The sequence below is a fragment of the Stylophora pistillata genome, chromosome 11 (genome assembly GCF_964205215.1).
Source record: "Stylophora pistillata chromosome 11, jaStyPist1.2, whole genome shotgun sequence".
NCBI lineage: Eukaryota > Metazoa > Cnidaria > Anthozoa > Scleractinia > Pocilloporidae > Stylophora > Stylophora pistillata.
In genome coordinates this window covers 26,642,324-26,666,148 of record NC_142529.1, presented here as the reverse complement: position 1 = coordinate 26,666,148, position 23,825 = coordinate 26,642,324, and the positions used below count along the sequence as shown (strand labels likewise).

The 23,825-nt window shown below is 37.6% G+C and overlaps 6 protein-coding genes across 8 annotated transcripts; 3 read left to right on the top strand and 3 right to left on the bottom strand.

Moving 5' to 3' along the window:
* Positions 1–811: 811 nt before the first annotated feature.
* Positions 812–1,744, bottom strand: LOC148720888 (melanocortin receptor 5-like). Its single transcript, XM_088737693.1, has one exon. The coding sequence runs from the start codon at positions 1,742–1,744 to the stop codon at positions 812–814; it is 933 nt and encodes a 310-aa protein (XP_088593819.1).
* A 3,091-nt stretch (positions 1,745–4,835) lies between these two features.
* Positions 4,836–8,070, bottom strand: LOC148720887 (uncharacterized). The gene is made up of 2 exons (XM_088738340.1): positions 7,803–8,070; positions 4,836–7,113 (listed from the first exon to the last, which is right to left on the bottom strand). Exons 1-2 carry the CDS (start codon positions 8,068–8,070, stop codon positions 6,863–6,865), a joined length of 519 nt encoding a protein of 172 aa, XP_088594466.1. The 3' UTR covers positions 4,836–6,862.
* Positions 8,071–8,111: 41 nt separating this feature from the next.
* Positions 8,112–17,645, top strand: LOC148720885 (uncharacterized). 3 transcript variants are annotated; one of them, XM_088738342.1, is made up of 5 exons: positions 8,112–8,584; positions 14,810–14,880; positions 15,886–15,992; positions 16,550–16,658; positions 17,505–17,645. In XM_088738342.1, exons 1-4 carry the CDS (start codon positions 8,384–8,386, stop codon positions 16,651–16,653), a joined length of 483 nt encoding a protein of 160 aa, XP_088594468.1. In that variant the 5' UTR covers positions 8,112–8,383; the 3' UTR covers positions 16,654–16,658; positions 17,505–17,645. The 3 variants fall into 3 exon arrangements, 2 of the variants coding, with proteins under 2 accessions (XP_088594468.1, XP_088594467.1); XR_015993140.1 differs by lacking the exons at positions 16,550–16,658; positions 17,505–17,645 and adding an exon at positions 8,876–8,968 and having other exon boundaries at positions 8,112–8,804; positions 15,886–15,952; XM_088738341.1 differs by lacking the exons at positions 14,810–14,880; positions 15,886–15,992; positions 16,550–16,658; positions 17,505–17,645 and adding an exon at positions 8,876–9,477 and having other exon boundaries at positions 8,112–8,804.
* LOC148720886 (uncharacterized) lies at positions 10,907–14,034 on the top strand. The gene is made up of 2 exons (XM_088738338.1): positions 10,907–11,669; positions 11,828–14,034. The coding sequence occupies exons 1-2, from the start codon at positions 11,130–11,132 to the stop codon at positions 13,817–13,819; spliced, it is 2,532 nt and encodes an 843-aa protein (XP_088594464.1). The 5' UTR covers positions 10,907–11,129; the 3' UTR covers positions 13,820–14,034.
* LOC148720884 (uncharacterized) lies at positions 17,505–18,755 on the top strand. The gene has a single exon (XM_088738339.1). It carries the CDS (start codon positions 17,538–17,540, stop codon positions 18,075–18,077), a length of 540 nt encoding a protein of 179 aa, XP_088594465.1. The 5' UTR covers positions 17,505–17,537; the 3' UTR covers positions 18,078–18,755.
* A 1,284-nt stretch (positions 18,756–20,039) lies between these two features.
* On the bottom strand, positions 20,040–20,972 carry LOC148720883 (adenosine receptor A2a-like). The gene has a single exon (XM_088737692.1). The coding sequence runs from the start codon at positions 20,970–20,972 to the stop codon at positions 20,040–20,042; it is 933 nt and encodes a 310-aa protein (XP_088593818.1).
* Between the last annotated feature and the right edge of the window lie 2,853 nt (positions 20,973–23,825).

The following is a 23,825-nucleotide window of genomic DNA, read 5'->3' as shown; positions in this document are numbered from 1 at the left end:
ATAATTCGCTAATATGTTTGCTAAAAATTAGATTTTCGTCGAAGTTCACGCCCTCGTGTAATGCCTAACTGCGTGCCTGCGGTATTCTGAACCGAAGATCTACATGTCATTATGCACACTTCATTATTTTGCGATTGAGTGATTGTAATGTGATCGTTATTTTGATTTCTTTTTTCTTTTTTGCGTTATCTTGAAACGCTACACTCGGATTAAAGGTGAAAGCTACAAGAACCTTTTCATCATAATGGTCTCCTGTAGCAACGGCATTCTGATCCCGGTCGAAACCCGATCAAAATAAGAGAATAAATTTGATTTTCTCCGGCTGTAATTTCAGTAAATTTGTCTTTGGCTAAAGATTGTTACTTTAAAGACAACTCTATGAGAAACAGTGATAATCATGGTTAAGTTTGATTTTAAAAAAAAGTAAATTGATTTAAGGATTACCACATGATATATATGTTGATCTCGCTCACCGGCTGACTTGTAAACCGGCTCTTACAGCAAACTGCCTACTTTTTGAAGCTGAAAAGTCTCTCCTAAATCTTTATTTGACTAACGCTGTTTTTAAAAAGATAGGAAAAAAATCCCATCTCCTATCTACCTCTCAAGAACATGTTTCTATCCGTTTGCAATACGTTGTTTATCATCAGGAATGCCAACCAGAGACTTTCCTCTACTTTAATACATTCAGTAAAATGAGTTTTTTTTACTCGACTTCTCTTTAGCTGTTCTCGATGGAACTGAAACAAGTACATTGAACTTTTCTATGCGCGATAACTGCTCGTGCAATCACATATTATTATTTCTAACTTCAGTATAGTGCTTCTCTAATAGTCTGTTTTACCGCTTGTCTTATTTCACTAATCTTCCAGCAGTAAAGAAACGGGTTTAATGTCGAGTTGAAGTAAACTAAGATACCTGCTGCTCCCCTTAATACCACTAAGTGTGATGAATATCTTTTACTTTCAGCGATTACAATTGCCACTATAAAGTATGGTGCATAACAAACAATTAATGCTAACTGCACCCACAGTGCACTGTACACTGCCTTTTTGTATCGCGCCATATTCAGTGCATTTGGTTGGCTCGGCTGTTGTTGAACACGACCTTGCACTTCTGCCTGATGACGATTGAGAGTGCGGAAAATCTTTGTGTACGAGATGATTGTGATAACTAGACAAGATGGTATAACTATATATTCATACCAATTCGTTATATTATGATATAAATTGATGAATAAAGCAGCGAAAGTGGGTATAACCCACAGGGTAGCTGCAATGATGTATGTGCGTTTTAACGTTATAATTTGTCTGTATCTCATCCCCAACAACAGGGCGAGAAGTCTGTCCACGCTTATGGCCGTCATCGTCATCAAAGACGCTCCGCATAATGCATAGCTTGTTATGTGGTATGCGTCCCTTGCGTATTGACAAAGACTCCAGTTTTCCTGAGCCAAGAATATCCAATAGGTAACATAGAGAGGCTCACTAACAAGACCAACCAACAGGTCAGTTATGGCCAGACTACGATACAACAGTTTGGACGGCGGATGAAGGGAAGATTCCTTTCGAAGGGCAACAAGGATAAGGGAATTGCCAAGAAAAGCGGTCACCGAGAGGAGAATATGCACCGCTGATAACGAAACTGATTCTTGTTGAGGCCCACCAACCAAAGAGGGTGAGCAATGCTCTTCTTGAAATGTTTGAGTCTGTGATCCACCTCCCTTTAAATCTTTTGTCCTCATTATACGTTTTTCCTTGAAGTTATCTAAAAATTGCAACAAGTAAAATTTTATTTAGACCACTCCTACGAAAAAAAAGCCCTATACCTTGCTTTGATTTTAAAATCTAGAATATTGACTTCAAAAACATAGTTACCACATTTCAAATGTAGGTGAAAACTGTCTGTTTGATTAAGATACATGTCACTTTTTATCCGATCGCATCGCTGTGTTTTGCATTTATTGTCACCCGTGAGAGGAACCAGTTTCTGCGTAACTAGCAGCTTATTAGATCCCTTCTAATTTCCCTGGACTTTTTCGCCATAAAGTCTTTATTAAAAAGAACAGAACGTAACCATAAGTAATATCAATAATTGTAAGTCTTGAATGCCGCGATCTTTTCGGTTGTTGTTGTTGTTTTTTTTTTTCTATATGAAAGAGTGCGACCAACGTGCTACACCTGGAAAGCCCTTCACATGAAAAAAACAAGAAGTTTTATTCCCAAATAAAGGTGTTTGCCAAACCTGCATCTCTAGTGTAGGTCTCAGTTAGTATTTAAGACATACCAGGCATTTTTGGCACTGGTGTCATAATTTGACTATGGCATAAGCAAAAACTCTCTCTTCTGAAGCAAAATGTCTCAAACAATGCAGATAGTACGCGTAAATATAAAATATTTCTTGCTTTGTTTATAGCTTGCTTCCGAAAATCAATTTCTAGCGAGCGACCGAGCATGAAAAGAGAAATAATAACTTACCGTTTTCTGAAAAGGAGATTTTAAATGGAATTCTGCCTGACTGCTACATTTGTTGAAGTCGAGAGACAATATTTAGGCTAGAAAATATTCTCCAGCATTTCATAAACAATTGTTTTTTTTTTTCTAATGCCTTTTTGCAATTGAATCTGAAGAGAGATATTTTTTCCTTGACAGCACCTGCCAGGCCACGATCACGTAAACCTCACTCTGTTTAATTACACTTACCCAGAAACGTCCTCAGCAACGTTCACCCATGTATTAAATAATGCTTATTCTGTTACAAGAGATACCAATTTCTTCCCAGTAGCTTTAAATATCACCATTTATGAATTTCAACAGGTAATGCCATGTCATATTATCCCGTCTATAAACTCTAAAAGATCCCTCCATAGATCCACTGAATATCTTTATTTTGCAGCATCGTGAACGATAGAAATATTCTTTCCCGCAAGGAAGATTTTCTTGCAATTTATCTTTCATAATTGGTGAGGCAGGGATCTTTATCACCTAAAATTGTTCTGCGTCAAAACTACGTGTCTATCCCACTGGTTAACTTTCATTTTCGAATGTTTTTGCACTACCAGGTAGAAATATAAAACTTTGTGCTTTTACACCATAGTGCAAAAGCTACCAATACTAAGAAAAAGTGTCCTTGGTAGGATAAATAATAAATTTTTGGTATCAGCTTTCATTTATAAAGACCTTTAAAATGATGATCAGCTTCAGGAAGCTGAACTTGAATATTCGACATGAAACGTTAATAAATCGGAAACTATTTGAACGCAGACTTCGTAAATGACAGCCCCTTACTGGGTTTTTTCTTTGCGCCTCATATCCGACGAAAATTGGAAACGGAGACAATTACTCGACAGGTACGAAATGCTACATAACCAAATTAATGCTTTAGGCTATTTCACTTATTTTCCTTTAAAATTCAACCATGCACTCCCGTGAAGCTATTGTTATCCCGTGAAGCTATTGTACATTGTTTAGGATTATCCCTCTAAAAAGTCATTTCAGTCACGTGGGAGAGGGCATGATGGTACGAATCAAACATATAGGTGGTTTCAAAAAGGTTGTCTGCGGACAATCTCTGGTTGAATCTCTAAAAATTAGATAACAAATGTCAAAAGTCCTTTAACTCCTGGACAAAGTGATTGTCCATTTGTTTGCTTTGCTGTTTGTCTTATCACCTATCTTCCAGCAGTAAAGAAACGGGTTTAGTGTCAAGTTAAAGAAAACTAAGCAACTTGCTATTTTCCCTAAGTGTCCCTGTCTGAGAAAGTGTTCCAGGGGCCAAAAGTGGTAGTCAACCGACTTGGCTGAAACTTAGCACAGAAGTTGAGTGTGACAAGATATTTCAAAAGCCTCTTTCGCTCACTTCTCTGACTGTTTGTTCTGGAGTTTCAGGAGGGGGTCCCATCTGTGGCCTATGGTGCACCAAGCATTCACCCTGCTAGGTGGCATTTTCAAAGTGCTGTAAAACTTCATTGGTAAATTGTGCTGCCAAATGAATTTCACCATGGACTCTGCTATAGTGGGGCTTTTACTTCATAAGTGTAACTTTGTTCTCAAACGATTAGACAGAGAGGGGCTGGGGCTAAAGTTAGGTCAAATTTGAGGTCCCCTTCTCCGTTCCCCTGACTAGTTTCGAGCCTGCAATGCAGTCGGCCGCTCAAGCTGAAAGTAGCACCTTGTACGCACGGACGCACAGTCATAACCTATCAAATTTTGGTAATTCCACCAACTTTTTTCTGCTTGATGGGTTACTGTTTTTACTACCTTTTTCTATGAGTATGGGCTCCGCTAAAAATTGCAGCAAGGAATCACAGCATGAAAATGTAGATTTACGCCAAATTAAAGTTGCGTAAATCTGCGTAAAGATGGTTAACAAACTTTACATCAACTTTACATTGTTGGTAAAGGTCTGTACAGGAAGATTTACGCAATACGACGTACAGCCCAGGTAAAGCTAGCGTAAAATCGGTGGGTCCAATTTACGCTTATTTACTCAAAACGTAAAGTTGGCGTAAACTCGCACTTTACTCAACTAAATGTAAAGCAGTTGTAAAGTTTGCGTAAAGTTATGGGTCAAATTTACGCTTATTTACCAGGGATGTAAAGGTGATGTAATGCACACTTTACTAACCGAACGTTTAAATACGCTTTTGTAAAGGTAACATTAAGATGGTCAGAATCATGCATGCTCCTTTACGCCGTTTACCTAAAGTTTGTGTTAAGGCACACTTTGTGTAAAGGAACGTTAAGATGTCAGAACTTATCTCTGTACCCTCTTACCCTCTGACCCTCTGCAGCCTTGCACAGAAGCGGGAAAAGGTATAAATAAATGTAAGACTCTTTTCTCTGAAAGAAATATTTATTTGGACTGCCCACTGGGCCAACTTCTTTACCAATTGGATATTTGACAATTAGTCCTCAAAATCGAGTCGAGTAGAAGAAGTTAAAGATAATCTAAAAAAATAATGATTCCTCGTGAACATTGCATGGTAGGATTAAGCGGCATATTAAGTAATAATTATATAGACAACCCTGAATGTTGAGAGCCAAAGAGACATTCTCTCGGAGAAACACTCTTGCCAACAAAAGCATATACAAGATTTACTTGCCAGTGGGATACTTATGATAATCTACTGGTTTGAAATGAGCTGATGGCCCAGTAATGAAGAACCAATCAGAGCCCAAAATTGCTCATATCTATAGGCTGTCAATGGAACAACAGAGAGGAGGGTGTTTTTCTTGCTCTCATTATAAAGGGTTGTTTATATAACAATCAAAACAGTAATTACAATTACAACTCATAGCCTATAAAGCAATCCTATGTTTCAATTAACCTTAGAGTCTGAAAATGCCTCCTTGCCTCAAGCCTTCTTTAAAGTATTTGTTCCTAAAAGCTAAATGTGAAACTATTTTGTCATTGATTTCGTTTAATTTCTAAACCTGAACACAGCGAAAAGTTTTATGAGATTGCTGGCATTGTTGTAGAGAATATGCAAACTTTCAAGGCTATATTATTAACAAGGCCTTACATGTATCTGTTTTCTCTCTATTTTTGGGTTTATACTTCATGCAAACTGATGTAACTGATTAGCACCGCTAATCAATAGCTGCAATGTTTTTCTCTTAAAGTACATTGGGTGACCAAAATGTAGGTACTGTAGGTCCTGCCAAGACACCATCTTGGTCAGACAAAACAAATTGTGGTCAGATATCACCGAAAAAGGTTGAAAACTATATTTTCTTAAATTATCAAGCTATAACTTCCTTGCTTTGGTTTGCATTTTTATCACTGGTACCTATAATTATTATTTTTACAGTAAAATGTATCATTTCACTGTTATGAGGGTCTGTGTTATCACTGTTCCACCATAGCACTAATTGAGTGGAAACCAAATTCAAACACTACAATTTTATTTTGTTTATCCAAATATGAGTTTGATTACAAAAAATGACAGGCAAAAGAAAATGAGTACAACAATAATAAATAAAGGAAGCTAGGCAAATAAAGGAGACCATAACAAATTCTTACAGAAATTCCACCAGATTAATAAAATACATAGAAATAAATAATAATTATCTTCACATTAAGAGGGGACATTTTGTGTATTCTGAGCTTGTGTAGAGCTTGTACAGCTTGTGTATAATTTGTGAACTGTATTTAATTTGTTGAGAAATTTTACTGTAATGACTCTCAAAAAATTTGAACAAAAATAAGCAACTCACTGCTTTTTCACAGGCATTATCAAATGCTACCTTTCAGGTAGCTAATGTCATTGCATGACTTACAAAACCCTTGAGTTAATAAGATCGTCCCAGCACAGAGTAAGATTTAGTAATTTACTCAAGGCAGATTTTCTTCATCCTTACTGTAAAATGCATTACAAAAAAAAAAATTTCCCGGACATCATGTCCAACCACAATTGAGAATTTGTTGGACACAAGCAAATTTTGGTCACCCAATGTCCAAATGTTATTTGCAGCCCTGGTATTGCATGAGCAATAAATTAGCAGTGAAGAGATACAAGTGCACATGAGAAGATTAACAAACACACAATAATCATGAAAGCAAATACTGCACATAAGAAGAGGCATGTTTTACATTTCTATTGTTCACTATTGTTATAACTGACAAAAACCAGACCATGCATCATGTTCTGCATGAGATAATTAAACATTCAGGTTTTTTCAGTTCTTGTCATTTCTACACAAAAGCTACTTGCTGAAGACTTAGTGTTCTCCCCACATGTGCATGCAACAACTTAATGGGAGATTATACGTTTAGCCCAGATACTCAAGTTAGCTTGCACTCCGAGGAGACTGTAAAAACAATCGCGAGCTTTGCCTCGCTTGTGTTTAGAATAATAATATTACAAAACTGAGGTATTACAAGACTTACATGTACAATGTAAGAGTTTACACCAGTGATTACAAATTAGCTTTGTTACAGAAGTGTGTGCTTTACATGTCTGAGTTAAATTCAAAATAACAATATAGGTATAACATTGGAAATCTACCTCATCAGACTTATTTCCCTCCTTATAGTCATTCATTGCACTGAGAAAGTCTATGTCGTCACCCAAATTGAATGAATCCTCACAATCATCAACTTGGGTAGAACCTGTTAAACAAAAGTAATAAAACATCTCCAAATTTTGTAGAAACCTAAGTCCGGTGACATTACAACCCCTTGACATTTGCTTTAAATCCTTTTTCATTTCAACCCAACACATTCCCATTTGCCTTTTCCAATTTACCTGACAGAAAAAAAATATGTGCACACAGCAACAATAAGCAAGAAGACTAGGTGGGAATACTGTTGTAATCTTTTAAAATCTATTTTGCTTACTGTTAGGTCAGGAGTCCTATTGTTTCATATATATCAACTGCCTAGCAGCCAATGTTGACATATAGCTTAGAAAACCATGACCAAGTTTGATTACACGAAACGTGACTCTTCAGTCTATGGCTTATTAAGAACTGTGCGCTCCCTTCCTCTGGTCAGGTCAATTTGTTAGCCTGGCATTCTGCATGGGCTTTGAAATGTGTCCATGGCAGATCCCAGCAGCAACATTATCACTAATTCTGGATGGCTAGTTTTCTTCGTTTCAGAGCTTTGTAGTTTACGCTATGGAGATGAATTTAGGGGGTACTAAACCCTGTGCTGGGATTACGTGGAGGAACTGGGGCAGCTAGCATGCTTATGTTTTTTTTTTCTTCACTTAGAGCAGCCGTCAGTCTAGTATTTACTTTCTTAGTATCTTGTTATGTTTTATGACCAGTCTTGAATAGTTATAAGCCGCTACATACCTCGATTAAATATAGCTGTCTCAAGATCCTCGTCACCTGAAGAATCAGATAGGTCCGGTTCTCCGTGGAACTCAGGATCATACTTTCCTCTCTTTGCTTCTTGTTCAACATTTTCAGCGTCATCTTTTATAGTCGTCCAACGTTCACTGTGCACATTACAATGGGCTTTACGATGTTTCCAGAAAGCTGCTCTCGATAAGTATTCATTGCAATGGCCACACCATAGTCTAGATTGTTTTCTCAAGCGAGCCTGACTCCTCGAAGACATCTTGCAAATCGTGAACTACCGAAATTTTGTCATTTGCGCCGAACCAATACAACAAACAGGACAACACTGCGCATGTCAACATTCTTTTTGACCGAGAAGATACTGGGTTAGAGTAAACTACTTCAGCCAATCACCTACTGTTTTTGTGGAAGAAAGCCAATCAGTACATCTCGTCTACTGGCGCGAACACGGCGGGCCCTTTTGTCGGCGTGATTAAAGGCCATTTCATTGTGATGTTTCCGGTTGTGAGCGTTCTTTTTTCAGTTCATTTATCGTTTTAGCTTCGTGATCGTTAACGTTCTTCATCCGCAAAATGGAAGATCAATACATTGTTTTGCTAGAGAGGGTTATCGCTGAAAACGTGCGTCTTCGAGAGGAGCTGGAAGCGCGCGACAACGAGCAGAAATGCATCCTCGCAGAACTCGGTGCAAAAATAGAGAGCTCTTCAAATTCAGGACAAGAGCGAGAAAGCAGGAAAAGAAAAAGGAAGACCCCTGTCCCTCAGCAGTGTCGTGTAAGTATATTTTTATCTTGGTTTCCTGTTAACCATGATCGCTTAGTTTGTTCTGTTCAAAAATTCGGCCTGTTCATAAATTTCGTGTCCTCCACGATCCGTGAGGTAGTAGATGACCACGTGCTCAGTATGACCCACAGGCAGTCCAAGCTCACCACTAGAAATGTAGACGTGACTCTTGGTTTGAGTGGTGTAGTGTTACAAACGGTTATTTATAAAGGTTTGTATGAGATGTAATCGGTTTGCCTTAAAAGAGAGAAAAATGTCAAGTGTATTACTGCTTTCTTTCAGCAGTGGAACACCAAAATAGCGCTAACTCGCCGAAAACTCTTCAAAATGGCCTGAGACGCTGGTAATCAACAAAGAATACAACAAGGCAATAAGGTAAGTCAATTTTATTTCAAAACATGACATTTTTTCGCGCTTTTAAGGCAAACCGATTACATCCCATACAAACCTTTATAAATAACCGTTTGTAAAACTATACCACTCAAACCAAGAGTCACGTCTGCATTTCTAGTAGTGAGCTTTGGCCGCCTGTGTATGGCGGAGATATTTAAGGAATTTGATGCAATCTGTTGTAAAAAAAACTTGTGCCATCTGTGGTGTGAAGACGTTTCCCGACATTGCCTGGTCTCAATGAGAGAGTGGTGGTGTTTATTTATTTACTTTTTTTTTGGGGGGGGGGGGGGGGGGCGATGATTTACCTAGTAAGTAAATATGTGTATTACTTCACCAGAAGTTGCTCCCAACTTCGCAGAATATAACACATTTGTTGTTTGTATACTTGATATACCATACAGTTTATCATTTTCATGTAATTGTGTGTTTTGACCACAAAGTCAAGGACAGTTCTCAATTCGAGAGCAGGGGGGTGAGAGCTTTCATTTCCTCCCAATGCAGGGTGTCCAGTTCCTATTTTTTCCTATTTTTTCCTATTTTTTGGGCCCATTCCTATTTTCTCCTATTTTTTAACCAGAACCTCCTATTTTTCCTATTTTTTAGCCAGTAAAGCCAAAATTTGTAATAAAATTGAAAGTGGAATTATAGTTGAATGTGTTTTATAGTGAGATCATAAAGCACATAGTACGTTGACTCTGATGTTCTAATATTAGTTAAAGTAATAGCCACATTTGTTCTACGAAAGCCAGATCACTACAATTCTGTGAAACAGAAATAAAAACATATATTGGTGGCGAGAAAAAGAGAGATAAGCGACAGATATATGGCCTACTTGTCAACGGAATGGACCTCTGTCATTACACAAAACAGGTCAAGTCGAGAGCGGGTGAAAGATTCATTCACGAGGCTTATTCATTCATGTCAGTGTCATTGTATACATATCTATGTATATATGTATACCTTTATTTGCAACTTTCTTTGGATCATATTAATTCCGTCCGTTTGGGGTGAATTGTTAGAGGTACGTTAGCACAGCTTAGCAAAAATCTCATGATCATGCATTCTTTGTCATTGCGAAATAATTAAAAATAATTTTATCAAACTTAGAAGCTGTAGTGTGTGAATCTTATGGCTTGCTATTTACCTAGTCTCCTCTAGGGCATTATCTCAGAGAGCTCTTGGTAAAAAAGTGGAATAAAGCTTACATTTTACTAAGTTATTTAAACTTTTAGGGCAATGTTTGTGTCAGGACTGAACACGGCAAGCTTCTGTTCCGAATAATTAAATTCTAGTCTGGATCCGTTTAACTTGAAGAAGACCATCATTTTATTTATTTATCTATTCTTCAACTTTAAAATATTATGGAACATAAAGTTAAAACTCTTGACAGCCAAAGATAAGAGATGCAAAATTACTCGCTGAAATTATGTGGCCGGCTTACCGAGGCTGCCAAGTAACAAGTTGAAATCTTGAGCGTACTCCACCCGATCGCTCTTGCATTTATACTAAAAAATTAGCTCTAATTGATGTCCTTATTGATGTCCTTCATCGATGAAGACCAGAGAATTACGTCTTGGCAAACAAAAATCAAACATGACTTCATTGAAACCTCGGTCACCTCTTCTTTCCTGTCTTCCTTTTTTCCATCGGCTAGACTTGAATTGTTCAGCGGCAGACGTCTCTTGCGTTAACGAGTAGGCCATATATCTCTCGCTTGTTTCTTTTTTTCTTGCCACCAAGATTTGTTTATATTTCTGTTCACCGAATTGCGGTGAGCTGGCTTTTGTACTCGGTTTCAATGTGAAGTTTGGGCAAACATGTTTGCCGCTTTTCTCCAGCCATCGTCCACTTGTCGAGCTTCTGATGCTTCACAAACCTACAAAATCATCCTGTTTCCTTGAAGATATACGCTTCCTTTTTGATTGCGAACAGCAAATCACCACTAAACATTAAAAGCAGAAGGCATCCCACGTAATTGTATTTAAAACGGAGTTCGTACAAAGCTATTTTAGGTGGAATCCGTGCTTAAACATCTGCAAGTTCTCTGAAAGTCTTTATTTGCAATTTTTGTTTATCCTCCGCCTCGCTTTCATGACTAGGCACCAGTTTTTTCCCGCGTGTCCGCCATTTGTGAATACGGTGTATGAAAATGCCTGGCGGTAGAACAAAGTTTAGCAATGCATGGCTTTCTGCCGTCGATTCCAATGGTCAAAGATTGAGTTCTTGGTGTCGTAAAGGAGTAGATGACTACCATGCTTACTGTAGGTTTTGTGATAGTGAGTTTCTTTGTGACAACTCTGGAAAAGCGCAGATATTGCAACATGCGAGGAAAGCAAAGCATGTTCAGGCTGTTAAACCTGCAAGGGATGAGTCTCAAGGAAAGTTGTTTGTACTGCAGAGTCAACCAAGTGCAGGCATCTCAAACCGTTGTGATCTGCCAGAGCACAGGAGAAGTTCGTCTGGACAGCTGTCCATTATCAATTACAAAAATGCCAGCTTGCAAGCAGAGGTGATTTGGTTAGCAAAGTTGGCGTCATGTAACTTTAGCTTTCGCTCAGTTGACAATCTTGGCAACACATTTAAAGCGATGTTTCCTGACAGCAAGATTGCTTCAAGTTTTTCAATGGGTAGAAGCCGTGCATCCTATGTTATTGGGGAAGGCTTGGGCCCTCACTGCACACAGGTATTATATAAAGTGCAATTTGAATACGCAAATTATGAGTGCATATTTATGTGTGATTCTTGATATCAATGAAAGTTTATGTCAGTATTTCATCTTTTAATTTGGTGTATGAATAAAAAAAGGTAACTTACTATAAGTGTTTGTGTTTCTATCACCAGATAATTGTTGATGATGTAAAGAAGTCAGAACTGCCTTTTTGTTTACACTTTGACGAAACCTCCACCACGCAGGTCAAGAAACAGATGGATCTTACCTTTCGTTACTGGTCCCCGACTCATAATGAAGTCTGGATAAACTTCTATACCTCTTTATTTTTTGGTCATGCAGAGGGTGAAAAGGTGGCTAACCGTATCTTCCAAACAATGTTGAAAGATGACCTTCCAATAACGAAGCTGTGCACTTTGGTAAGAGATGGCCCTAATGTCAATAAAACCATTGTTAGAAAGTTGGAAGGAGCAATCAAAAATGACAACCCAGACTTTAGTGGTTTTATTGACTTAGGAAGTTGTGTTCTTCATAACGTCCATAATGCTTTTGGCAGGGGTTTAGAGGAATATGGGAAAGACATTGAACAGCTTTGTGTGGACATTCACTCCCTTTTCAAGTACAGTGCAGCTAGACGAGAAGACTATCACACTTTACAATCTGCAATGGGTGTGGAGATGCACAATTTCCAAAAGCATACCGAGGTGAGATGGCTTAGTCTGGGCCCTTCTGTGCGAAGAATTTTGGAGCAGTTGGATTGCATCTGCAGCTTTGTGAAGGATCTGGGAAAGGATCCCAGAACAGCTCCTAAGAGTGTTGCTTACAAGAGGGTATCGGCAATGTTAAATGACGAAGAAGGAAAGAAAACAAAGGCACAGTTGGAATTTGTGGGTGATGTTTCACCTGTTTTTGAAGATTTCCTCACCATTTTTCAGAACAGCTGCCCACAGGTTCACCTTTTATATGATAAAATGTCTGAGTTCTTGCGCAAGCTTATGGGTAGATTCCTAAAGAAAGATGCGTATGAGAAGAAGTTTGGTAGTGATCTAGTCAGTATTGACTGCAGTGCAAACAGTCAGCTGCTCGATGCTGATATTGCAATTGGAGAGGCGACCAAGAAGGCTTTAGCCCAAATCAAGCCAGATCGTAGAAAGTCTGTATATCTTGGCATCCGCACATTTTATAGCACATCCCTTACATATCTACAGTCTCATCTCCCTCTTCAGAACACTCTCTTAAAAGCATTAGGATGTCTCAATCCTGTCAAGAGAGAAAAGGCAAGTAGTGTGAAGGCAATTGCACTACTGGCTAAAAAATTGCAGCCTCAGTTGGATGTCAGCATTGTTCAAGATGAGTGGCGAGTTTATGCTGTCGATGAAGATGTTGAGCAGTTACACAAAGAGAAACGCGTTGACCATTTTTGGCAAGAAGTATTCAATCTCAAGTCTCTTAATGGGACCGAGCCTCGATATGTTGCTCTTCCAAAAGTAGTAAAATCAGGTCTTATTCTTGCGCAAACAAATGCTGAGTCAGAACGAAGTCTGTCAGTGAATGCCCGCATTGTGACGCAAGAAAGGACACTTCTTGGAGAGAGGACCATTGTTGGCCTTAGATCTGTGAAAGATGCTTTGAAGTTTTATGATCCTGAAAACCTGAGACCGGAAAAATTTGCCCTGACAGATGGTCTTCTAACTGCTGTGCGATCTGCGCACATGCATCATAGACAGCGGCTGGATGAAGAAGAAGCCGAGAAGAAGAGAAAGGAGGTGGATGAGAAATTGAAAGCTGAAGAGGAAGAACGAAGGAAAAGAGACCAGGAGAATTTAAGAAAAGAGACAAGATCGTTGAGAGATAAAGGAGAGAGGCTAGACAAGAAGGAGCAGGAGGCAATGGATGAAATGCAAACGGCTAATGAGCTACTGTCAGAGGGCACATGTAAGTTGCAGGCTGCTCTATCTTCAGGTTCCAAGGTTGATTCACAAGGTGCAAAAGTTGCATGTCTCATGATTGAAACGGCCAAATCGAATCAGGCAAAGGCAAAGAGGAAGCTTGAAGCAGTAAGGGAGAAGCAAAAGGAGGTTAACATAAACAATCAGAAGTTGCTGGAGAAAGCTCTACCAGCGGATGTTTCTGCTGTACCATTAAAGAAAAGAAAGTCAAAGTAAATGTAAACTGTCATTTTACACCTCTACGCAGGTGCTCTGCCAGCTCAGTAAAGACTAAAATGTTCTTGTGTTAGCAATCATCTGCTGGATTAATGTTGAAGTTATAAACATAATGAAAAGCCAACTTTGTTTCTGAACAAAAGTGAAGGTGAAGCAGTTCAGTTGTTACTTTAAAATTAGGGAAATCAAAGTAAATAAAGTTATGTTGTACAGATTTTTTGATAGATTTATCTCAGTGAGGGATATCAGGAAGATTAAAAATTCAAACCAAAAAACTCGTTTTGTCCTATTTATGTTCACTGCTGTTGATCGACTAAAGTGGTGAATCGGGGATAGCAGCTGACGTGTGGGGAGGCTACCTTTGTTGACGAAAGTACTATTGATTTTCCTATTTTTCTCCTATTTTTTAGTGCAAAGTTTCCTATTTTTCCTATTTTCTCAATCCTGAAATTCCTATTTTCCTATTTTTTTGGGCAACCATGCCGCTGGACACCCTGCCAATGTCCTCTTTGCAGCCAACAAAGCAAACTTTAGCTACATGTACTGTCTGGGAGTTCCTGTTTTTGGAAAAGTGCTAGATCACTTCAGGATACCAACATCAGCATTTTGCCTCTTTCATGTTTCTTTTCTTGCACTGCTTCAGGTGTCTATCATTCCAAAGGTGATGGACTTGCAATAATTATCTGCTTGCTGTTTTCAATGCTGATGCCACAACAAGGCATAATCTTTGATTGGGGAGGTCAACAAATTTTGCCATGAACATGTACTTGGTGCATGATCATGTGCGTGTCAAAGTTTCAAATTAGATCACTCTAACTGCACATCTACACGTACACTGTAAATTGTTTGAGAAACTGGAATGGAAATACATGAAGAGCTGCACATTTACCATAGATCCATTTTTAATTTGTTTTTGTTTGTTTTGCCAGGTATCTGAGGTAATTACCACTAATTTTACTGCTTTGTGTTCTTTCTATCTGATGGTTATAGCAAGACTTCGGAAACGTGTACAAAGTCCTTATGCAGAATGAAGCTTTTGAGGGCTTTAAGTTGGATGAGTGGTAAAGGCTGTTTCTTTGATAGTAGAGTTATTTCCTGGTTCCCTGTTGTTTGTTGGTTTGTTTGTTTGTACAATTTTTCCTGTATGTTTGTTTGTTTGTTTTACACAGTGAGAAATTGAATTTTAGCAAATATACATGTAGGACAACACAATTTCCATATGGCACATTACAGGAAAGATAGTGACACGTCCTCTGCTATACATAAATATTGCATGTTTGCTCCTCAATCCCTGTGGGTGTAAAGGGGCATTGTCATGAGGATTTTGCTGTTTTAGGTCAATTCTGTGCTGAAATCATTACTCTAAGGCTTTACTCATAAACAAAATGCTTCTGTAAAGCTATGACGAAGATATAAAATGCATTTTATCAGAGAAGGCTAACCATAATAAATTTCTTGAGGGTTTTTTGAAGATATAGCATCAAAGTTTGAAAAAATTGGTCAATTTTTTTCAAGTTTCAATCAATTTCCATCCTTGTCATCCATAGTGATAGGTGACAGGAAACAGTTTCAGAACCTTCAAATAGTCTTTAATAACCAAACCAGACTTAGTTTTGGAATTCAATTGATGGAAAGGCACCTTCTAGCTTTTTATATAGTTGCCAAATAGCGTGACAATGTCCTTTTAAAAGCCCAGAAATTAAAGAGCATGTTTAAATGTTTTACCTAGTGCAAAGTCTTGTGGGGAAATAAATATTTTGACTACAAGTATTAGACAAGGACACTACACTGTAGGAAACTAGGGCACTAAGATCAAGCAATGCACATATTGTGTATGTATTTGGCTCAGTTGCTAGAGCATAAAAGCAATGTACAGAAAGTCATGCACTGGACTCCAGTTGGAATATCAGATTTTTCTTTGCTTTGCAGTCCATGCTTGGGACAAACTGAGTATAATTTTAAATAATGGTGCGCATTAAATTTTTGGCCTTGCAAAAAGTTCCTCTTGACCAAACTTAACATTGAATTTCTTTTATATTGTTTTTTTTTGTAAAAACTTTTGATAGCTCTAAATCAGAAACCAATGAAGAAGTCACAAAAACAGTTATGGATGCAATTGTGGCTGACCACATGAGAACTGAAAAGTGTCCCTGGTCTGTAGCTGAGATGAAAGGTATGAACAACGAATAAGAGCTATTTGCAGGATTACAAAGAGGGCTTTTAAAGTCTGCCCTTTGACCAGAATTTGCCCACACATCCACAGATTGTACATTCTGCTTTCAGTATTTTATTGTGGGTTACTGGTATATTGGTTATTCTCCAGCCTCCATTTGGCATGGAAATATGCTCCGATACTTGTTCGCAGACATCTGTTCCAAGAAGTAAACAGTTTTCCAAGAGCATACAGCGTAGCTTGAGGAAAACTGTGAACTTTGTGGTACAAATAATGTCTAAGGACATATATCTGAGCATTTTTTTATACCAAATGGAGGTTGTTGAGTTTATTACCCTTCTTTAATATTTCTGCATTTTACATGTGCAGTATCAATCAAATATATCCCAAGTTTCACTGCACATGGAATATTCAGTCACATGACACATTTACATTTAAACCAATCACACATCAGCAAAAACATTTGATGGATTATTAAAACAATTATTACTATTGAGTGAATGAAAATTTTAATTCTCCCATTACACTGTACTGATGGTGTAACATTTTCTCCTAAGGTGCTGGTGCCACATATTTGAAAAGTCTACAGGATGCTTCAATGAGAGCAAAAAAGGGAAGCAAGAGGCTCACAAGAATCTCTGTCGGAAGCAGGGGAGAGTGAGAGATGTAAGTTTCTGTTGTAATATGCCGTAATTACCTTTTCAGTACAATCTCTGTAAACTTATGAATGTTAGGCTAACACCGGTATCTCCTGTTATTAGGCATTTCTTTAGTTTTAGACATGGCTCAAAATTAACTCTGGCAAAGTTGCAAAATGTGAGTTATTTCTAGTTAGAGAATGTCTGCAAGTAAAATTTTTTGCCTTTCAAAACTGTAACTCCTGAGAATTTGTGGACATTAATATCTATTAACAAGCTATTCTTAGATACATGTATATGATACATATAATACTATTTTATAAATTGAATTGGATTTGTCAATTGTCAGGTGGCTCAAAACAGTTTCCAGCCCTTAGATTTGGATGGGTTATTATGACCACTCTCCATCACTTGATGCTACAATCATGGTACATGTATAAGAATACTGCCTAATCATTGGTGACCACATTGTTATTTTTGTGACACAATAAGTTACCATAGCAACCTCCTAAAAAACACCCTTAATTTGATAAGCATGATAAGATGCGACTTTTGACAAAGTTAAAAGAAATTCTGTGGACAGGGTTCACAGCCACCACAAATTTTTTTGAAAATTTAAGGTTCCTGTGAACCCGACCTTAATTGTAGCATCAAGTGATAAAGAATGTTTCTAGAAACCCATCAAAATCTAAGTGTCCGAAACTGCGTTGAGCCATCTTTAATGATCACACATGCAAATATTTTTATTAGCTTAGTAATCTTATAGCGGTAATCAACTAGTAAAAGATTAAAATCTCAATGATTTGGCTCTCTGTTAGATGAATAATTATTATCTACTTTTGTTGATTTGTGAGCTTTTTCTTTGATTGCTTAGAAAATCCAGAGGAGACGTCAAACCCAAAAGACCATGCCTTGGTCAGGGGAGAAGAAAGCTTTGGTGGAGCAGGCTGTTGGAAGTTCCCAATACACCAGCTCTGACGAGTCAGACTTTTCAGATGATGAAAATGGACAACCCAAACTTTCTGGGTATCTTGTCAAAAAATTGCCTTGGGAAAGGTCAGCATTGACAAAAGTAAAAAAAGCTCTTGATGATGCGCATATTAAAAGCCTAAATGTGCGAGCAAGAGTGAACATGGTGGCAAGGCGATTTCATTCAATGCCATGTACAAAGCCCCGACCTATTGATGGTCTGGAATGGGCAGTGAGGCCTGAAGACCCAGCAACATTTACTAGCCCCACTTTCAGCCCTCCAACACCTACAATATCATCTCACAATACCCCCGTCCTCAGCTACCCTCCAACACCTAGAACTCCATCCCACAGCAACCGACTCTTAGGAACAGGAAGGTCATCTGACACCTCAGCAAAGAGGAAAAAAGTGTCAAAATCAAAGAAAGACACTGTGCGTAGGCCCTTAAAAAGAGCTGCCACTTCTCCAGAGTACTAAGTTTATTGAACATTAATGGCATTGACTACAATGAGCACCCTTGAGTTTATTCTGGGAGAACCCCAAAGTTGCAAAGATTAGTCAATTTCAGGAAGACAGCAGTACACCAGTTTCAATATTTATGAGTAAATGGCTCACATAGTTTTGTTTGAAGTGCACAAGTTTATCTTTTTAATGTTACAGTTAAGAAATATTTGAAAAGAAAGCTCACTAATCAAAAAAGGACAGTGCGCATAGGCGACTTTGCAGTGAGTTGACACTTGCCATGTTTACTAAGTTTATTTAATATTAAATTATTACGGAAATTGTACTTTGTCATTTTTAGTGATACTGTTAAGAAATGTTAGAAAAGAAAGCCCGAAATCCAAAAAAGTACAGAACCTGTAGGCCACTACTGCGACTTAGATGAGAGCGATTAAAACAATAATTATTGTAGTATCTATCAATTGAAATGAGAAAACGGTTTATAATTTTTGTTTCCCTCTGTTCTATTTTGAAGATACTGGAAGAAGGGTTATGACTTTTATACATAGATCTATATAGATATTTTTAAGATATTTTTTTGACATGACAAGAGGTTCACAATTTCGTCTTTTTAATATAATATTACAGTATTTAGTAACCCAGAAGCTCTTGCGAGCAGATTTCTTAAAAAAATAAATCATTTTGAAGAAGTAACATGTGTCGCTTTAATAAGCATAACATTGGGATTAAACTGTCTTTACGCCAGGTGTAAAATTAGCGTAAGGAAGTACCGTGTCTTTACTGTCGCTTTACACGCACCTTTAAGCGTAAAGTTGACATTACACTACCTTTACGCTAAATTTAAAGGCGGCTTAAAGAGTCTCATTACAGCAACTTTACATATACGTAAAGGTAGCGTAAAGCTTGCCTTTACGTAACGTAAAATGTAACGTTAAGTTGTGTAAATGAGAACTTTACGTTAGCTTTACTCCAAGTTTAAAGGCGGCTTAAAGAAGTCTCATTACACCAACTTTACACATGTGCATAAAGGTAGCGTAAAGCTTGCCTTTACGTAACGTAAATGTAACGTACAGTTGTGTAAATGAGAACTTTACGCTAGCTTTACTCCAAGTTTAAAGGCGGCTTAAAGAAGTCTCATTACACCAACTTTACACATGTGCATAAAGGTTGTGTAAAGCTTGCCTTTACGTAGTGTAAAGGTAGCGTAAAGTTTCGTAAATGAGAACTTTACGCTAGCTTTAAGTCGCCATTACGCAAGCTTAAATTTGATTGTTCGTGCTGTGAATGTTTAATTTAGACTTCACCCACACTTCCAAACCTTAATGTGGTACCAAGATCCAAATAAACTGAAGGCAGTGTTTCTTGTTTTGAAATGCAGATGAAAAGTGTCTGTTTTGTAAAGATACATGTTACTTTTTATCTAATTGTATGGCTGGATTTTGCTTTTATTTTAGAGAATCCAATTTCTCAGTAATTTGCAGCTTATAGGATTCTGTAAAATTACCTAGACTGCTCCACCATAATGTATGTTTGTCTTAAAAATGAAAAAAAAAACAATAAATAAGGGAAACAAAATGCGATCGTTATTGCGATTTCCCATTCTTTTGTATGTTATCTTATAACGCTACACACGGATTTAAGGCAAAAGCTACAAGAGCATTCCCATCATAATGGTCTCTTGTGACAACAGCATTGTGATCCTGGTCGAAACTTGATCGTTATGAGGGAATAAATTTGATTTTCTTCTGTTATAATTTCTCAGTAACATGTTTCTATCCGTTTGCAAGACGTTTGCAAGACGTTTTTTATCATAAGAATGCCAGCCAGAGACGTTTCTCTACTATAGTACAGTCAGTAAAATGATTTTTTTATTTTCTCGACTTTTCCTTGGCTGATCTCAATGGAGCTGAAACAAGTACATTGAATTTTTCAATGCACGATTACTGCTCATGCAATCACATATTATCATTTCTAACCTCAGCATAGTACATCTCTTATTGTCTGCTTTACCGCTTGTCTTACTTCACTAATCTTCCAGCAGTAAAGAAACGGGTTTAATGTCGAGTTAAAGTAAACTAAGACAACAGCTAGTTTCCATACTACTACTAAGTGTGACGAATGTGTTTTACTGTCTGCGATTACAACTACCATCATTGAGTATGGTGCATAACAAATTACTAATGCTAACTGCACCGACAAAGCACTGTACACTGCCTTTTTGTATCGGGCTATGTTCAGTGCATTCAGTTGGCCCGGCTGTTGTTGAAAACGACCTTCTACTTGTGCCTGATTACGATTAAGAGTGCGGAAAATCTTTGTATACGAGATGATTGTGATACCTAGGCAAAATGGTATAGATATATATACAGACCAATGCGTTATACGATGATCTAACTTGAAGCATGTAGCAGCGACAGTGGACATAACCCAGATAACAGCTATAATGATGTATGTGCGTTTCAACGTTACAATTTGTCTGTATCTCAGCCCCAACAACAGGGCGAGAAGTCTGTCCAAGCTTATGGCTGTCATCGTCATCAAAGACACTCCACATAATGCATAGCTTGCTATGTACGCTGCGTTGCTTGCGTATTGACAAAGACTCCAGTTTTCCTGAACCAAGAATATCCAATAAGTAACATAGAGAGGCTCACTAACAAGACCAACCAACAGATCAGTTATGGCCAGACTACGATACAACAGTTTGGACGGCGGATGAAGGGAAGATTCCTTTTGAAGGGCAACAAGGATAAGGGAATTGCCAAGAAAAGCGGTCACCGAGAGGAGAATGTGCACCGCTAAGAACGAAACTGATTTTTGTTCAAGCCCATCCACCAAAGACGGGGAGCATTGCTCTTCTTGAAATATTTGAAGTTGTGATCCACCTCCTTTTAAATCTATTGTCGTCATTATAGCGAAGCTTAGTAAACGTTCGTTTCCTTTTTCCTTGAATTTATCTAAAAATTGCAACATGCAACATTTCTTTTAGAATACTCCTACGCACCAAAAAACTTCCTTTGATTTTAAGATCCAGAATATTGACTTCAAAAGCAGTTACCACATTTTAAATTTGGGTGAAAACTGTCTTTTTATGAAGATGCATATCACTTTTTATCCCATTGTATCGCTGTGTTTTGCATTTTTTGTCATCCTTGAGAGGAACCAGTTTCTGCGTAACTAGCAGCTTATGAGATTCCTTATAATTTCTCTGGACTTTTTCGCCATAAGTTACATTTTACTTAAAAGTCTTTATTAAAAAGAACGGAACGTAACCATAAGTGATATCATTAATTTTAAGCCTTAAATGGTGCGATTTTTTCCTTTGTTTGTTTTTTCTATATGAAAGAGTGCTACCAAACTTCTACACCGGGAAAGCTTCTCAGCAAAGTGCCTTCACATGAAAAAAACAGGAAGTTTTATCATCTAATAAAGGTTTTTGCCAAACCTACATGTCTAGTGTAGGTCTTACTTAGCATTTAAGTCATACCAGACGTTTGTGAAACTGTGTCAGTTCTTATGGCATAAAAAAAGTATCTCCTTTGAAGCAAAATGTCTCAAATAATGTAGATAATACGCGTAAATTTAAAATATTTCTTCCTTTATTTATATTCTGCTTCCGAAAATCAATTTCAAGCGAGCGATCGAGCTTGAAAAGAGAAATAATAACTTACCGTTTTCTGAAAAGGATATTTTAAGTGAAATTCTACCCAACGCTATCACATTTCTTGGAGTTGAGAGACAGTATTTAGGCTAGAAAATGTTTTTTTAGCATTCCGTGACTTCATAAACAGTTGTTTTGTTTTGTTTTGTTTTGTTTTTTTTCTAATGCCTTTTTGTAATTGCATCTGAAGAGAGATATTTTTTCCTTGACAGCATCCGCCAAGCCACGATCACGTAACTGACCTGCTTTGCTTAATTACACTTACTCAGAAACTTGAATATTCGACATGAAAGGTTAATAGTTAGTCGGAAACTATTTGAACGCAGACTTCGTAAATAACAGCCCATTACCGGTTTTTTTCTTTGCACCCAACATCCGACTAAAATTGGAAACAGAAACAATTACTCGACAGGTGCGAAATGCCACAGAACCAAATTAATACTTTGGGCCATTTCACCTATTTTCCTTCAAAATTCAACCATGCCCTCGCTTCAAGCTATTAAAATTATTTAGGATTATCCCTCTAATAAATCATTTCAGTCGCGTACGAGAGAGCGTGGTGACACTTTTGTAATTATTTCCCCAGTTTGACAGTAGTTGGGATAAGGTAAAAGCTTGGTTGTTACATGTACACAAGGTGTCATGTATGCGGCAGGTACTTGTACCCTAACATTCTTCCTGTGCCGTAGAAACTTCACGAACATTCTGTTTTAATAACAAATTAGTCTGGGGTCGAGGTCGGAAATCGATCCCGACTCAGTGTTACGACTGACATTAACAGTGATGATGTTAACAATATTATTTAAAATGATAATATTATAGCGAATAAAAAAATTATAACAAAAATAATACTGCAGTAAATGGTTTGAACCCGGGGGTAACATGTGAAAGTGTAGTGTGATCGTCCGGGTGAGTGGAGTCCTGAGAAGGACTGTTGTCGGTGGTAGTGACTGACGTTTCGGCAACCTGTGCGGAAGTCATCATCAGAGTCAAGTGAATAGTTGTTGTCAGTAGAATGTTCTTATTTCAGTTCGTGTAAAATGATTGCTCAGTTTTACCGTGATGCTATTGGCGGTAAGACTCAAGTGGCGTAAGTCGGTCGTAATTGGTCTGTTTCGATCTGTCAGTAAAGTTAGGTCGTTCTGTTCAGTTCGTTTGTAATGTTTATGTCGTGAATGAGTCGTTTGTATGGAGTCGGTAGTAGTTGAAACCTCTTAAGGGGAGTTTGTTCTAAGTTACAAATAAGAACTAATTAATATGATAACATTACTGAAAATAATGATGAAAATAATAATAATGATAATAATAAATATAATAAGAAAAAGAATAACAATGTTAATTATAAACTAAAAACCATCGTACCGTTCAGTTTTACTTTGGACCTTTAATTTAATATCAAGTACTGTAATTTTAGTTTGTTATTTATAACTGACTATGGCAAAATTGATTGATTGATTGATTGATGTTAGAAGGTTGGCATCAATAGAATACGGTATACAGAAATTACAGAGCAATGATTATGACAAATCATACAACTCATCACACTTTACTGAGGGTTTTTACTCTGTCAATTTGAAAAAAATGTAAAGTGAGAACAATTTTGAATAAATGTATACGGTATATCATATCCTTTTGTATCCTGGTAGTAAACATCGGACTAAATTAATAACCCCCCCCCCCCCTCTATTCAGGCCCGCCTCTTATAAGCCAAGCTCCCAAAGTACCTGAAAGAAGACGGGGGGGGAGTGGCTTGATAGAGGAGTTACGGTATGTAGGACGTCTGCGTTTCGATTTTTCTGTTTTACAGTGCTTGATACATTAAAGTAGAGCACGATGTACTTTGAGTTAAGAAAATACGAAGACAACGCTTTTACCCATACCTTTCAACCCGTCAACTCCATGGACAAAGTGATTGTCTAATTGTTTGCTTTGCTGCTTGTCTTACCTCAATTATCTTCCAGCAGTAAAAAAATGGGTTTAACGTCAAGTTAAAGAAAACTAAGCAACTTGCTATTTGCCTTAAGACCACTAAATATGGTGGATATCGTTTGTTATGAGCGATCACAATTTCCACTAAATTGATCGGTGCAGAGCAAACAACT